The sequence below is a fragment of the Pantherophis guttatus genome, chromosome 2 (genome assembly GCF_059756535.1).
Source record: "Pantherophis guttatus breed Tessera chromosome 2, ASM5975653v1, whole genome shotgun sequence".
Taxonomy (NCBI): Eukaryota; Metazoa; Chordata; class Lepidosauria; order Squamata; family Colubridae; genus Pantherophis; species Pantherophis guttatus.
Window position 1 is genome coordinate 12,212,067 of NC_142064.1, and position 17,468 is coordinate 12,229,534.

Below are 17,468 nucleotides of genomic sequence, written 5' to 3' on the forward strand. Positions count from 1 at the left end.
AGGCCTTCCGGGCCCACCGGAAGTCGGGAAACGGGCCGTTTCTGGCCTCCGGAGGGCTCCGGGGGTGGGTGAGGAAGGCTGTTTTCACCCTCCCCAGGCTCCAAGAAAGCCTCAAGAGACTGGGGACGGAGAAAAACAGGCCTTCCGGGCCCACCGGAAGTCGGGAAACGGGCCGTTTCTGGCTTCCGGAGGGCTCCGGGGGTGGGTGGGGAAGGCTGTTTTCACCCTCTCCAGGCTCCAAGAAAGCCTCAAGAGACTGGGGACGGCGAAAAACAGGCCTTCCGGGCCCACCGGAAGTCGGGAAACGGGCTGTTTCTGGCCTCCGGAGGGCTCCGGGGGTGGGGTGGGAAAGACCGTTTTCGCCCCAGGCTCCAAGAAAGCCTCTGGAGCCTGGGGAGGGTAAAAAACAGGCCTACCGGGCCCATTGGTAACCTTTTTGCCATTGTGTGCCAAAAGCAGGGGGAGCATGGGGGGGGAATTATACGCACATGGGTGGGGGAGCAGGGCACGGGGGGGCATTGAATTATGGGTGTGGGCATGCATGCACGCTCCCCCCCGGCTTTTGGCACTCAACGGAAAAAAGGTTAGCCATCACTGGTGTAGGGTCTCCTGCTCGATCAGGGAGTTGGACTGGAAGACCTCCAAGGTTTCTTCTTCAACTCTATTATATTCTATGTTCTATGATTTGTTCCTAACAGCCTATGCACAGGAACATTCTCAAATAAGTTAGTGTTTATTTGGGGGTAGATAAAAGTCAACAGAATTCAAGGGAGGTTGGACTGCTTGTGGCTACGTAGGGATTCTGGGCCGATCCCTCTTTTGATTCTGCCATTCTCCCAAACAAGCTGAATGAGTGGAGCCTCAAATAAACCCATAACTATCTCTGGTAAAGATGGTTTCTTCACCGCTCAAAATATTGCCCCTGCTTTGCAAGGTACAATTGACCATTCACTGCATTCCATTCATCCATTACCCAAATATAAGTATGTCTCTGTCTCTAAAACAGCCATCCCCAGCCAGACGTCTTCTGTATACGGGGAGAGTACAATTCCCAGAGTTCTTAGTCAACATGTTGGAAAAACCATTCTAAAGTATTATGTACACATCTGCTGTTTTTTGTTATAGGTGCCTTCAATTTAATTTTCCTAAATTAAATTTTATTTCTTAAAAACCCCAGTAGACACATGCCACCATTTTAGCAGGCTGCACTTGTTTATGGTCTGAACTGGTCCAAGATAACCCAGGATATACAGGAGTAGTGTAACTACATCTCAAAAAAATGTATCCTGAGCCAGGGGTGAAATTCAGTAGATTTTGACAGGTTCTGGAGAACCGGTAGTGGAAATTTTGAGTAGTTCGAAGAACTGGCAAATACCACTTCTGACTGGCCCCAGAGTGGTGTGGGAAGGGGGATTTTGCAATATCCTTCCCCCAGGAGTGGGGAGGGAATGGAGATTTTACAGTATCCTTCCCCTGCCATGCCCACCAAGCCACACCCACCGAACTGGTAGTAAAAAAAATTGAATTCCACCACTGTCCTGAGCAGAGATGACTACAATGCCAAGGTGAACACTTTTCCGAAGGACACTGCTGCATATGAGCTCTGAAGAGAGATCCTACCAGCAGTTGTAAGAAAAAGGTAAGCGATTTCCTATAACGATCACTAATGTCATTGATAAACCATAATACTACTACCCTGGGGAAGCCACTCCATATATACATGGACTCCCCAAAATCCACAAGAGAGAACTCCATTCTGAACTATTCTCAGCGGCATTCAAGTTCCTTACAACTTTGTGAAACATCTACCCACTTCCATTAGCTTACCAAGAAATTCCAGTAGCCTTTTGAAAAGCACTTGTGGGATTTCCTATTTGGACTTCCACTTCAATGCCTACCTTGCTTTGGTTTTGCAAGGTATTATAAGAAAAGTAAGGTTTTACATTTAGGCACGAAAAACCAAATGCACAAGTGTAGACTCGGTGGTACCTGGCTCAACGGTAGCAACTGCAAGAGGGGTCTTGGAGTCCTAGTGGACAATCAATTAAGCCAGCAGTGTGCTGCCTTCCATTAAGGACCTGTATTGTGCACGAGTCAAAAAGAGGGCTGTGAAAATATCTACAGACCCCCTCGCATCCTGGACATAAACTGTTTCAACTCCTATCCTCAAAACGACGCTGTAGAGCACTGCACACCAGAACAACTAGACACAAGGACAGTTTTTTCCCAAACGCCATCACTCTGCTAAACAAATAATTCCCTCAACACTGTCAAACTAGTTACTACCGGTAAGTCTGCATTACTATTAATCTTCTCATCGTTCCTATCACCCATCTCCTCCCACTTATGACTGTATGACTGTAACCTTGTTGCTGGTATCCTTAAGATTTATATTCATTGTTTCCCTATGACTATCGTTAAGTGTTGTACCTTATAATTCTTGAAGAATGTGTCTTTCCTTTCTTGTACTCCGAGAGCGTATGCACCAAGACAAATTCCTTGTGTATCCAATTGCACTTGGCCAATAAAGAATTCTATTCTATTGTATTCTATTCTGCTACTGCCAAAAAAGCCAATGCAGTTCTAGGCTGCATTAACAGGGTATATAATAGGGATAGAATCAAGATCACGTGAAGTGTTAATACCACTTTATAATGCCTTGGTAAGATCACACCTGGAATATTTTATCCAGTTTTGGTCACCGCAATAAAAACGAAATATTGAGACTCTAGAAAGAGTGCAGAGAAGAGCAACAAAGATGATAAGGGGACTGGAGGCTAAAACATATGAAGAACGGTTGCAGGAACTAGGTATGTCTAGTTTAATAAAAAAAGGACTTAGGTGACATGATAGCAGTCTTCCGATATCTAAAGGGATGCCACAAAGAAGAGGAGTCACCCTATTGTCCAAAGCACCTGAAGGCAGGACAAGAAGCAATGGGTGGAAATTAATCAAAGAGAGGAACAACCTAGAACTAAGGAGAAAGTTCCTGACAGTGAGAACAATTAACCAGTGGAACTGCTTGCCTCCAGAAATTGTGAATGCTCCAACACTGGAAGTTTTTAAGATGTTGGATAACCATTTGCCTGAAATAGTATAGGGTCTCCTGCTTGAGGAGGGGGTTGGACTAGAAGACCTCCAAGGTCCCTTCCAACTCTGTTATTCTGAAAGGGATCTCAACCAGTCCAGCAATGCCTCTAAATATACACCTTATCTTGAGAAATCAGGTAGACAGGAATACTGGCCCTGCCATTGAGACTGCTAACATTCCTTTAATAATCTCCTTCAAGGACTTGGAAATGGTTTGGCTGCTTGCGATTCCTTTGTACTCAAGAGCTAGACACCCACCTGGAGCCATTAAGCCTCATTAGGCCTTTACAACTCTTGTTGCTATTAGTGAAACAAAAAGAGAGCTGACGATCTGATTATTCAGGGATTCAAATGAGACACACCATTCCTGCAAGCAAACTACAGACGCTGCCTCCCTAATCTGGGGCGGCAGCAGCAGCAGCACCCAAGGCTTTGGAGAAAAAAAAGTGCAAAGCAAATGAGAAATTCGGTAGGAAAAAAAGCGTTTACTCAGTAATGGAATCACTTTGCTGCTACTAAAAATTTCTTACTGCAAATCCTAAACGAATTTCTTTCAAAAATGTGAAAAGCAGCCAATTAGAAGTAGACTTTTTTTTTAAAACAATGCTACATCACAAATAGCGCTCGCAATAAAATGGATTTTTTAAGGGGAGAAAATATGCCTTTTTGATCTGCTACGTCTGTTTCAGTTTCCAAATACTTTGCTATATTTTTCTCTAGGATAGGGATTGGCACTGATGGAAGAAATATCCACCTGGTTCAGTTCCCGGGGGGAACCGGGGGGGGACGGACGGACGGACGGATGGACGGATGGGGACGACGACACACGACACTGGAAACATGGAGGCTGATTGGAAAGATGGTTTTTTGATGATCAGGAGCACGTGGGTTTAAGGTCCTGGGCAGCTGACTACACGGAGTGGAGAGTGATTTTGTAATGCAGTGAGTCCTGCTACTAGATAATCCTATTATGTCCTGGAGGATCATGTCTTAAATCCCATCACCCTGGGGCTGCTTTCCAAGAGCATGTTTCTCCTTTATGGAAATTTAATATTCTGTCTTTTTAATATTTCTCAAAATATTTCATTCTTCTAGGAGGGGTGACTTCCCTCAGCAACCATGGCCCCTTTATGTCCTGTGGACTTCAACTCCCAGAATTCCTGAGCCAGTCATGTGAAACCTTTTTTCCCACACTTATGACAATCACAGCATCCTGTGGTCATGTGATCAAAATTAAGCCATTTGGCAACTGACATATATATATATTTCTTACTTCTTCGTAGGATTTATGTGTGTTTTTCCTCTAGCCAGGTTTTTCCTTGGCTACCTTGGTTACTTAGGAAAAACCTGGCTAGAGGAAAAACACACACACACACACACACACACACACACACACACATATGATACTTGCAGTGTCCTGGGGCATGTGATTCGCAACCTTCTGACAAGCAAAATCAATGGGGAAGCCAGATTCACTTAGCAACCATGTTACTAACTTATCACTGCCGTGATTCACTTAACAACTGTGGCAAGAAAGATTGTACAATGGAGCGAAAGTAACTTAACATCTGAGTTGCTCAGCAAAGAATTTTTGGACTCAATTGTAGTTGTAAGTCAAGGACTATCTGTAGTACCTGCTCAGGATAAACATCTCCCTCGTTTTAAAACCAGCAACTCCTGTTAAATCACCATTGATCATTTAAAAATAATATCTCTGCATTGTGAGTACATAAAGACTTCATGGCAAAGCTATGGCAAATTTAGACAGCATACTAAAAAGCAGAGACATCACCCTGCCAACAAAAGTGTGTATAGTCAAGGCTATGGTTTTCCCAGTTGCAATGTATGGCTGTGAAAGCTGGACCATAAGGAAGGCTGAGCGCCAAAGAATTGAGACCTTTGAACTCTGGTGCTGGAGAAGACTCCTGTGAGTCCCTTGGACTGCAAGGCGATCAAACCGGTCAGTCTTAGAGGAGATCAACCCTGACTGCTCTTTAGAAGGCCAGATCCTGAAGATGAAACTCAAATACTTTGACCACCTGATCAGAAGGAAGGACTCACTGGAGAAGAGCCTAATGCTGGGAACGATGGAGGGCAAAAGAAGAAAGGGGCAACAGAGAACGAGGTGGCTGGATGGAGTCACTGAAGCAGTCAGTTTGAGCTTAAATGGACTCCAGAGGATGGTAGAGGACAGGAAGGCCTGGAGGAACGTTGTCCATGGGGTCACAATGGGTCGGACACGACTTTGCAACTAACAACAACAAAGACTTCACAAAAGCGAACAACTGACAAAGGTAGCAAAAGGTTTGATCGTCCTTCAGCACTTATTTAGATTTCCCTTCTAGTCTCACAGAACTTTTGTTCTTGTTGTTGTTTATCAGATCGATTAATCTAGTAGGAAAATTCTCGATATAACAAAAGAAATAGCCAACTTTCTGTAACACGCATGACTTCAGTCCAGCTTTTGCAACCGCCTGCAAGAAGAAACTTATCACGTTCGCCAGAAAAGGAGTCCATTTACCGTAGTTCTGGAACAGACTTCAGCAATAAATGAAAACAGAATTCATACTAGCTTTGGTTACTAAGTGACCCAGATGTTTTTTATCTGCACAATATTAGAGCTGTTACAGCTCAAACCCACAAATCTAAGCAAGCGTAATTCGTGTATTCTGCAAATAACATTAAGCACAGCTTTAGGAATATAAGATGCACGGTGGATCTTTCTACTGTTGGTTTTTTTTTCTCGCCATCGTTTGAAGACCATGGAGAGAGAGAGAGAGAGACATGAAAATGATCAGTCTTCCTTGCTCTCTTCTACAGCAACAGGGGTGATTAAAATCTCTTCAGCAAGGGATTCCTTTGTTTTATAGGTAGTCCTTGATTTACAACCATGATTGAGCCCAATTGCTAGGCAAGACAGTTGTTAAATATGTTCTGCCCCATTTTGTGACCTTTCTTGCAACATTGTTAAGTGAATCACTGTAGTTGTTAAGTTAGTAACTTGGTTGTTAAGTGAATCTGGCTTCCCCATTGCTTGCCAGAAGGTTGCAAAAAGTGATCACATGACCCCCAGGATACCCCAACTGTCATAAATACATTTCATTTCATTTCATTTATTGGATTTGTATACCGCCCTACTCCCGAAGGACTCAGAGCGGTGAACAGCCACAGAATAAAACACATAAATACAAAATTTAAAAACAGAATAAAACCAAATTAAACAATTTGGCCGAGACAAATTTAAAACACCCAATAATTTTAAAAACAAATTAAAATTTACATTTTAAAGGGGAAAGATTTAGGCCAGGCCGGCTTGATGGAATAAAAAAGTCTTGAGAGCGCGACGGAAGGTGCGCAGATCCAGGATCCTCCGTATCTCCGGGGGAAGCTCATTCCAGATAGTAGGTGCCCCCACAGAGAAGGCTCTCTCCCTGGGGGCCGCCAGTCGACATTATTTGGCCGACGGCACCAGGAGGAGCCCCTCTCTATGAGAGTGTACCGGCCGGTGGGAGGCTATTGGTGGTAGCAGGCGGTCCCGTAAATAACCAGGTCCTAAGCCATGGAGCGCTCTAAAGGTGATAACTACATGTCAGTTGCCAAGCATCCAAGTTATGATCATGTGACTATGGGGATAAAGCAAGTCGTAAGTGCGAAAAACAGTCATAAGTCACTTTTTTCAGTGCCATTGTAACTTCAAATGGTCACTAAAAGGATGTAAAATGAGATCCACCTGTACTGAGGAGTAGCTTAAGACTTAGAGACAACCTCTAGTTTAGCTATTGGCTGTACCCTGTTGTGGAGACAATCAGATTGGGCAAGATGCTTTGGCCATTTTTTTATCTTATTGCCAGGATGGAGAACCTATGGCACTCAGAGCCATTTTTCCGGGCACGTGAGCTGTCGACCAAGTCACCTGCAGCTGCGCATGCGCGCATGCCCCAACTGGTGTTTGGGCCTCCGGTGCGCATGTGTGCAATTCAGGGGACCCAGCTGGTCTTTGGAACTCTGCTGCACATGCGTGCACATTTGCGCATGTGCATGAGAGTATTGGTGTACAGCGCATGCATGCGCAGGTGGCGTTTGACCATGTGCATTGAGTGCACGAAAACCATGTGCATGCACAGATGGTGTGGTTGTGTGCCCAGCGCATGGTGGGGGCGTGCACGAAAGCTGTGTGCATGTGCAGATGGTGCGGTTGTGCACACAGTGCATGGGGAAGAAGCCATGCCAGTAGTGGGTTCCACTTATCTTCGCTACTGGTTCAGAATCAGGAGTGCGCATGCGTGCACGCTTGCTTTGCTCATGCGCAGTGCTTCTGTGCATGCGCAGAACCTCGTATCAGAGCCTCCCGCCTCCGCCATTACCTGTTCACCTGAACCGGGGCGAACCAGTATAAATCCATCACTGAGCCGCGTGTTAGCATGGATGGCACGTGCACGCACAAAGCTCACGGAGCACGGACCTGTTCGGCACTCGGTGCGTAAAAGGTTTGCCACCACTGTCTTATTGAGTTTAAAAGACTTGGAAGAACTCCATTTCCTATCTTGCTTCTGCTGTGAAGTCTCTCATTTGGTTCCTTCTACTGAAGAACTCAAGGATGGTTCTACATCCTAGTTTGGCAAAACAATCTCCATTGTGTTCTGGCAGAGGCAGGATTGTTCTCTGGGGTTTTCCAACACCTTTCCTCATGAGGAGACAAAGGATTCCAAGATGCGCCGCATGGGCATGAGCCTTATTTAAAAGAAAAGAAAGATAGGAAGGAAAGAAGATGGCGAGGCACAACACCAACGAGGCACCATGGAAGAAGTTCATTATCAGAGGTCACTTCAAAAAAGAGTTTGCTGGTAACTCGTGCGTCAATCGCGTGACCTTGGGGACGCTGCAACGGTTAAGCGTGAAAAATGGTCATAAATCACTTTTTTCAATGCCGTTGTTAACTTTGAACAATGACTAAACAAATGTTTGTAAGTTGAGGACTACCCGTAGAATAAAATCTGTGATGGGGAACAGGAAGACTATTGGGCCAGCTGAGTCAGTCAGTTGAGCTCCAAGGAAAAGGATGTCCTCCTAATCCCTGTCCCTCTCTTCCCTGAGATGGCTTCCTCTTTCATTGTTTTCTTCTGTTCTCCATCCTTCCCTCTCAAGGAGAAGGTGGGTGGAGCTGATCCGGTTGACATTCCTTCATTACTGCTAGCAAGATCCACTCTGCTTTGCCTGCAACTCCACTCTTTAGGGAAGGCTACCTCGCAGGTGCAGAGAACGTAACTTCTAGGGCCTTTGCTGCCGAAAGCCTCAAGGTAGGTGATGTGCAACCATCCTGTGGTGTTCATTCCCAAAGTGCATAGCTAAGTGTCTATGGAGATTCACAGTCATTCAGGTCATGGTTGTCCCAAAACTTCTTTTTTCAAGAGGCAGCTGTCCAATTGACAACTGGCAGCTGAGATACCTGTGCTGGGTGAGACAGGGAAAGGTGGCTGCCCACTTGTCTTGTCCAAATCATCACAAAATAGAACACTGGGAGTAAGTATTCCATTGTTTTTTCCAACAGAACAATAGCTGATATCCATGTTGTGGCCCGCCAGCAGCCAGCAGAGCTGGCAGCAGATTCGGACAGTGAGGAGGTTGGGGAGGAACCTGGGCCAGTCCTGGAGTCTGGGGAAGGCTCTGATGAGGGCTCTGCATCAGAGGCAGAGAGGGGGCCAGGGCCGGATGCCAGTGATCAGCTGCCTTTGGAGTCAGACATCAGTGAGGCAGATGAACAGCTGGAGCCTGTTCCCAGTGTGCGCATGCACAGAGTTGCCTGATGAAGGGAACAGCTAAAGAAGAAGGGTCGACTTGGGAGTAAGGCCACAGGTGGACGATGAATGGCCCATCCGAGAGGGAATAAAAGAGGAGCGAAAGGGGAGTGGGCTTTTGCAGGAACCAATTTGTCCATTCGGTCGTTTCAGGAGTCTGAAGATCTGTCCGTGAATCTCAAAGACTTTGTGCCGAGTCTTTCCTTGCAGCTCCTTTCCTTGCGTTTGGAAAATATTTACATGGCAGCTTTCCAAGCTAGATAAGGTCTGTGGTCATAAATTCACCTTTGAAAGATTGTTTGCCAGGCCTTTGCTGAAGGTGAATGAGAGGAGTTCACTGTTTGTTTAATAAAAGGGGGTCCAGAATTCTGCTTCGTGCTTTTTGGGAAAGCCTAGGTCAGAACAATCCAGAAGGTAACAGAAGGGACTTCATTAAACCCTGTATCAGGAAGGGAGGCACATCTGGCCTTTTATTCATGCCCTACTTCTGTAATAATTATTTGTATGTTCTAGGACAAATTAGATTTATGGTTGGGCAATCAACCTTGACCAGAAAGATTAATCTGCTCTGTACATTATTAGCTTCCAGGTCTGATGTAAAATGCTGATGTTGATGTTTAAAGTCTTAAATAGTCCCATCCAACATATCTTGACAATCCTAAACCCTAATTTCATTTCGTCTTTTTCATCGTCCAGGGCATAGTTGGTGGCTACTCAGGAGATCTTCCCAGTTGTGAGATGATGATGACGACGATGGTGTTCATTCAATTGCATTCAACTCTTGGCGATTCCTATGCGCCAGGTCTCTCCATGTCTTCTGATCCTGTATTACTTCTTTGAATTGTTCGATGCTCTGGCTCAGGGGGTCTCCAACCTTGGCAACTTTAAGCCTGGAGGACGTCAACTCCCAGAATTCCGGAATTCCTCCCAAATTTCGTCAACTCCCAGAATTCAACTCCCAGAAGTCAGCAAAGCTGGCTGGGGAATTCTGGAAGTTGACATCCTCCAGGCTTAAAGTTGCCAAGGTTGGAGACCCCTGCTCTGGCTGGTGTCAGCTTTGATGATGTCCAATCACCATTTTCCTTTTAACTCTTCCAGTCATAATTGCTTTCTCCAGTGAATCCCCCTGCATGGCATCGCCAAAATAAGTGAGATGCAGTTTTGTGATTTTTCCTTCTAGTGAAAATGCCTGGAGTGATGCATTCTAGCACTTGCTTGTTAATCATCTTTGCTGTCTAAGGAATACGCAGGAGCCTTCTCCAATACCACAGATTTTCTTCCTGTCTTCCTTTTTTAAGATCCAACTTTTACAACCATAGGTATGATATGTGCTTATCATATACACACTGGGTTTCCCTAATAATGGGTTTTGGAAAGCAACTCAAAATTTTTAACAAAATATTTTTTTTTACAGGACTTTGCAAGGCCTGGCAAGAATAACTAATATTATTACTTTTTCTTTTGTTTTTCTGTTATTCAGGACTGTAATACTGTTCCTATGTTGGCTTTAATATAACAACTTTTATTTCGATGTAAACCTCCCATGCTGATCACTTGATGAAAACTTTGGAGAAAATATTTTAAGCAAATGCATATGAAAACATTGTTGAACAGCTCTTTAGGAAAAAAAATCTATAAATTCAGCTGATCAAATAATGACAACTGACAAACTGCATCATTGAAACGTCTTTGCCAAGAATTTGTTAATAAATTCTGATTTCCAACATTTAGCGTAGATCCAGCATTTTCCAATTATTGTTTTATTTGCTGATTAGCTTTTTGAGAGCGTTAAAATTTATTTTTGTCTGTTACAATTCCTCTGAGCTTATTGAATAAATAAGCATGGATTTATTTCTTCCAATAAACTGATGTTCACAACTGTATTTGTAATAAAATAACACTATTTTCCAAGAGAGTTTGGCTGGAGGAAGAGCAATTTTTTTGCTCATATTTATTTTAAAATGTGTCTCGATTATTTTTTATATGTTTCTTTTGGTGCCCTTCAGTGGTTAAAGCAGCGTATTTTCATATCAAAGCAGCAAGAAATAAAGAAATATCCTCTCCTGCTCTAAAGCCAATGCAATCTGAACCATTATTAACTACATCTGATCTTTTCTCATTTCTCTGCAAGGAAATGTGGAGGCATTTTTGCCAAAGTAGGCTTCTCACATTATAAAAAAAATATTTAAATTCTATGTGAGCAACTTTCATGTGCCACTTCTATAAAAAAATTTAATGGTAACTTCTTGCAGGATGAAAAGCACAATACAAAAACATTGATAAATCTAGTAGATCAGGGATATCAAGCTGGCGGCCTACAGGGCCGGTGCGTCACGCACAGGCCACACCCACCCAGCTCCGTGAATGGGAAAAACGTCACACAGCGTGACGCTGAAAGTTTGACACTGTTGTAGTAGATGAACAGTTAATTTGAGAAACAAATGCAACACCTAGGGACTATTTTAGTGGGAGATCTTAAAGGGAGACGAAAGATGGCATTTGGCAGTGAAGAGGCTTGTCAAAATACGGCCTAGTAAATTCCATTACCCTCACATCCAGTAAAGATATTTCTGACCTCTTCGAAAGCTTCACTTTTACAGATTGCATAATCTTGAACCCTAATTGTCCCATGACAATGAAAATCTTTCACAGGCAGTCCTCGACTTACAACCATTCATTTAGTGACCATTCAAAGTTACAACGGCACTGAAAAAAGCGACTTATGACAGTTGTTCATACCACCATTGGAGCACCCCCATGGTCACATGATCAAAATCCAGACAATTGGCAACTGGCTCTTATTTATGACGGTTGCTTTCTCCTGGGGTCATGTGATCCACTTTTGAGACCTGCTGACAAGCCATGTCAATGGGGAGGTCTGATTCACTCAACAGCCATGTTACTAACTTAACAATTGTTGTGATTCATTTCAGCACCGTGGCAAGAAATGTCTTAAAATGGCCCAAAACTCACTTAACAACTGTCTCACTTAGCAACAGAAATCTTGGGCTCAATTGTGGTCGTAAAGTCGACCTTTTCCCAGGCCTGCCATTTGACAGAAGGAAATAACAGAAGTTCTATAGCCCCAATGATATTCAGTCCAATAAAACTTATTTTAGGGTTTATAGACTAGAGAGAATCTTTTTTTTTTAAAATTTGATTTATATGCCACCCTTCTCCAGAGACTCAGGGCGGCTTACAGTGCATTAAGCAATAGCCTTCATACTTTTTGTATATTTTTTATACAAAGTCAGGTTATTGCCCCCACAAACTGGGTCCTCAATTTACCTACCTTAGAAAGGATGGAAGGCTGAGTCAACCTTGAGCCTGGCAAGATTCGAACTTACTTTAATTGCAGACAACTGGTGTTAAATTCTTAAATAAATCTTATTGTTATTCTATTCTGGGTAATGGCCATTACAGAGCAACTAATGCCTGAATTTGCAAACAGGTAGTCCTCAATGTATGACCACAATTGAGCCCAAAATTTGTCCCATTTTATGACTTTTCTTGTCACATTTTGTTAAGTGAATCACGGCAGTTGATCATCGCAAAATGACTCCTGAACATTGCAACTGTCATAAATATGAGTCAGTTGTCAAGCATCTGAACATACATCGCACGGCCACTGGGATACTGCAATGGTCATAAGTGTGAAAAATTGTCGTAAATCACTATTTTCAGTGCCATTGTAACTTTGAACAGTCACTAAATGAACCGTTGTATGTGGAAGACTATCTCTATTTTTTTCTGTGTTTCTCTTTTTTTTCTGTCTGTGTTCGGTTTAATAGTTTGTTAGTCAAAATGCAGAACTTCCATTTTTTCCCAATCTTTGGACAGTGCCCATGAACTGCTCATCGGCAATCAAAGCCACAGAGTTGGAAGAAATTATTTAAGGTGTTAAGTCTAACCCTAGCATAATGCAGAAATCCCCCCCCCCAAAAAAACATCCCCATCAGCCTCCATCTGGACAAACCCAATAAAAGGAAGTCCACCATCAGTTCTGGGTTTTTTAAATTACTGTCTGTCTTTAGGAGGTAATATTCTTTTACTATTCTTTTCCCATTGGCCTATAAAAAACAAGATCACAAATTTATACTTGATTCGGATAGAACTGCAAGGTAGCCCTCCCACTTACAAGCATTCATATAGCGACCTTTCAAAATTACGGTGGCACTGAAAAAGGTTCTCATAGTTATGACCATCGCAGCATCCCTATGCTCATGTGACCAAAATTTGAGGGCTTGGCAACCTGCCTGTTTTTATGTTTTATGTAGCATTCCAGAGTCGTAACTCTTTGCAAGAGTTTTCTATTTTTCTTCTTTCCTTCCAGATGCAATTACATCTTCCTCTTGCCATATTTTCATTCATTCATTCATTCATTCATTCATTCATTCATTCATTCATTCATTCATTCATTTTCTTCCCTTCTCTGCTTCTAATTGCTTTCCTTTCTAATGACTGTTTTCCCACATTTGGGGGGAATTATTTCTGATAAGCAGGAACAAGAGGCCCAAGTGTATTTATTTCTATGCATCTGTGTTTTTCTGCTTATAAAGGATCTATCTCCAGAAAAAATGGCTGCTGTACTATTATTATTATTATTATTATTATTATTATTATTATTATTATTATTATTATTATTATTATTAGATTTTTGTCCTGGTATTTTTATATATTTTGGCCAGCTCATGAGGCCAACCGTACCTAATACTCAGTAGTGGGTTTCAAATCCCGTCACTATTGGTTTGCTCGTGGGCGCTTGCACACTCGACAGTTCTGTGCATGTGCAGAAGCGTCCGGGCGGGTGGGTGGAGCCTCCCACCACCGCCGCTACCAGTTCGCCTGATCCGGGCCAAACCAGTAGCAACCCACCACTGCTAATACTCCTGCTTCCTATTTTCCACACAAACTTCCCTGTGAGGAATTGAATTTTTGTTTTTTAGTTGTCTTGGCTCCAAAGTTTTTGGAGTGTGGCCTCTGACAGGCGCACACCCACACCCACACAGAGGCACACAGATATACAAGAATACGACATGCATCTATTTATGGAGTGGGAATAATCTAGACTTGTCTTTTTGATGGATCTATCAGGAACTTGGGCATTACAGCTATTATAATGGAAGAATTGTATATCTTATGTGTGACTATCTATATCTATTCTATACGAAATAAAAGTAGCTATTTTCAATTGTAAATAGCATTTTCACAGAGGATATTAAATACGTACCAGATCTATGTTCTGCATTATATCTTGGAAAGAGGGGTGAGTTCGAAATTGCTCAAAGAGATCCCGCTTATATAGCAGGGCATACACTAAATTGGGGTTATGATGGAGGGAATTTGTTAAGCAGGAGTTGATTATTTCTAACATCATTCGGATGACTTCTTCAATCACATTCAAATCCTGGGCCTAAAAGAAAGATACAAAGATATTTCTAGTCAGGACAGGTATTAATCCACATACAATAGAATACTTCATTACTTTTTCCCTAAAGAAAAAATTAATCAAACTTTCTTACAAACTTGTAAGAGCCGAGGTGGCACAATGATTAGAGTGCAGTACTGCAGGCTACTTCATCTGACTGCTAGCTGCAGTTCAGCAGTTCAAATCTCACCAAGCTCAAGGTTGACTCAGCCTTCCCTCCTTCCGAGGTGGGTAAAATGAGGAGCCAGATTGTTGGGGGCAATATGCTGACTCTGTAAACCGCTTAGAGAGCAGGGGTGACCCCGGTTTGGACCGGATCGCCCGATCTGGTAGCGATGGTGGCTCGTGGTTTGGAGAACCGGTAGCAAAAATCCCTGCCCCCGTCCCCCATGCCCAGTTGAGCTACACGATCATCAGAGGCTTTTTTTTTTTTTACTTTTAAAAGCATCTTTTCTACAACCTCTTTGGCCAAAAAAATGCTTTTAAAAGTAAAAAAAAAAGCCTCTGATGATCACGCAGCTCAGCTGGGATCGTCAGAGGTTTTTAAAAGCATTTTTTCTACAACCTCTTCAGCAGAAGAGGCTGTAGGAAAAAGAATGCCTTTAAAAGCCTCTGACGATCCCAGCTGAGTTGCCTGATCGTCAGAGGCTTTACAAGCATTTTTTTCTGCAACCCCTTAAGGTTGTAGAAAAAATGCTTTTAAAAGTAAAAAAAAAAAAGTTGGCCACGTCCACCCAGTCACATTAACCCCCCAAGCCACACCCACAGAACTGGTAGTAACAAATTTTACATTTCACCACTGTTAGAGAGGGCTGTAAAAGCACTATGAAGCGGTAGATAAGTCTAAGTGCTATTGCTATTTTTAGCAGAACAAATAATTTTGATGGAATGTAACACTTTTATTTATTTCCATATTTTATTCTCAGCAAAATTAATTTGCCTGGCATTTTAAATACAAAATGATCCATCTCAAAAGGTTCGACAGACTGACCAATTTTGTTATTTTTAAAAATGTAAGCAGTTGTATGTGACTTCTTAGATAGCTTTAAAATAAATGCAACAAATGCAAATAAATACACGTGAATTCCATCAAACTGCACAGTTCAGGGGAAATTATCAGTATTTTCTTGATAAAGACCCAGAAATAATCCCAATATAATTGTATTTTATTATTTTACACCAACTACTGTATACTAGGGATCCTTTTAGTATTCAGCAGCCTGAATACTAAATAAATAATAAAACTGTTAAGGAAAAATAAGCTGACTCTGGTCTTAAATGCCCAGGAGTGAAGGGCATTTTAGGATATTATAATGGTAGCAATGGGGTTGAAAACTGGCAATGGCAAACCACTTCTGAAATCTTGACAAGAAAACTTCACAGGCTAGTCCAGGGCGTGGTCTATTTACGGGACCGCCTACTACCACAATCAACCTCCCACCTGCCGGTACGCTCTCATAGAGAGGGGTTCCTCTGGGTGCCGTCGGCCAAACAGTGTCGACTGGCGGCCCCCAGGGGGAGGGCCTTCTCTGTGGGGGCACCTACTATCTGGAATGAGCTCCCCCCGGAGATACGTAGGATCCCGGACCTGCGCACTTTCCATCGCGCTCTAAAGACCTTTCTATTTCAGCAAGCTGGCCTGGCCTGACCTTTCCCCCCTTTTAATTTTTAATTTTTAAATTTAAACTGAAATTTTAAATTTGTTCTAAATTTTTGGGATGTTTTAAATTGTCTTGGGCTCAAATATTTAATTTGGTTTTAATTATGCTCTTAACTTTTGTATCTATGTGTTTTATTTTGTGCCTGTTCACCGCCCTGAGTCCTTCAGGAGTAGGGCGGTATACAAATTTGATCAAATAAAATAAATAAATAAATAAATAAATAAAATTAAGATTGGGGAAAATGCACAAGCTGAAATGCCCCTTTGGAAATCATCAAAAGACAGAGTTGTGATAAAATTGTCGGGTCCCTTGTTGCTCTCTGAGCTTAGTTGTTTTCTTGTAGACGTTTCATTACCTAACTAGGTAACATTATCAGTGTTAGGTTAGCCATTCATTCCCCTAGTTACCCAGTGGCGAACACCATTAAAGTTGACACCAGCCAGAGCACAGAAAAACTTAAAGAAGATTGGAAGATGTGGAGAGACCTGGTCCACAGAATTGCCAGAAGGCGGATACGACTAAATGGATAATATCAGCCTTCCATCCTTCTGAGGTTGGTAAAATGAAGACCCAGATTGTTGGGGGCAATATAAACCCCTTAGAGGGGGCTGTAAAAGCATTATGAAGCAGTATATAAGTCTTATTGCTATTGCTATCATCATCATCACTTCAGATGATCCCTCCTCAATAGAAAATAGATCCAATTGTATTCAAGAGTCTGTCAGAAACAACCTTCCATAAGTCATTATAATAACTAACCATTGCATTTAATAATATCCTTGGCGGCAGCAGGAGTTACATGCAAAGAGGTTATAGAGATGAGAAGGGAGGTTTTACCCCCTATTATGCAGAAGGAAATGAGTGGGGTGTTAGCCCCTTCTTCTACCCCAATGTAGAAATGTAGCAAAGTGCTGAGAAGAAAGAGAGTTAATTTATTCCCCCTTTTCAGCTAGCTAATAGTTTACTTTTGGACTTTTGGAAAACAGGAAGAAAGTGGTTAGAGAACAAGCAGAAAGTCAAGGACAAAATGTATATAAGAATGGTGAAAAACTATCAACAAAGAGTAGTGCTCTTCATTGTCTTAAACTATCAATACAAAGCTGAGACATCTCTGAATATAGACATGGCATTAGGGCAGATATAAACCATGTTATAAAAACATTTCACCATTACTAAAAATGTTTGATTTTCTTGTGCAGTAACTTTCATACCCAGTTGCAAAACAACTAAAGTACGGAACTGGGATTTCTCCTCAAGACAGAGGCTTAAATAAGGAAGGTTTTTAGCAATTATCCTTCAATGCAACAGCTGCTCTCCATGTGAAAAAGGTATTTTATTAGCCTAGCGTTTTTGTACATCATAGCTTAGACTTCTGAAAGAATTGTGAACATTCCCCTTGTTAAAACTTTCACTAGGCTTCTAATTCTGAAATAGTAACAGCAGCCAAGATAACTATCTGAGTGTTCTTTGGATGTGTTTAGGTGCTGGCTCTCC

The 17,468-nt window shown here is 42.3% G+C and overlaps 1 protein-coding gene and 1 long non-coding RNA gene across 7 annotated transcripts in view; one reads left to right on the plus strand and one right to left on the minus strand.

Annotated features, from left to right (window-relative positions):
* Positions 1 to 17,468, minus strand: part of DYM (dymeclin) — a 279,747-nt gene that overhangs the window by 53,374 nt on the left and 208,905 nt on the right. For all 6 annotated transcript variants that reach the window (XM_087885550.1, XM_034401768.3, XM_034401769.3 and 3 more), the window contains one exon: positions 14,116 to 14,298. In XM_087885550.1, the coding sequence (XP_087741676.1) occupies positions 14,116 to 14,298 (183 nt within the window). The remainder of the gene's footprint in view (positions 1 to 14,115; positions 14,299 to 17,468) is intronic.
* LOC132711416 (uncharacterized) lies at positions 9,055 to 10,195 on the plus strand. The gene is made up of 3 exons (XR_009622270.2): positions 9,055 to 9,150; positions 9,582 to 9,687; positions 10,066 to 10,195. It is a non-coding gene; the product is annotated as an uncharacterized LOC132711416 (long non-coding RNA).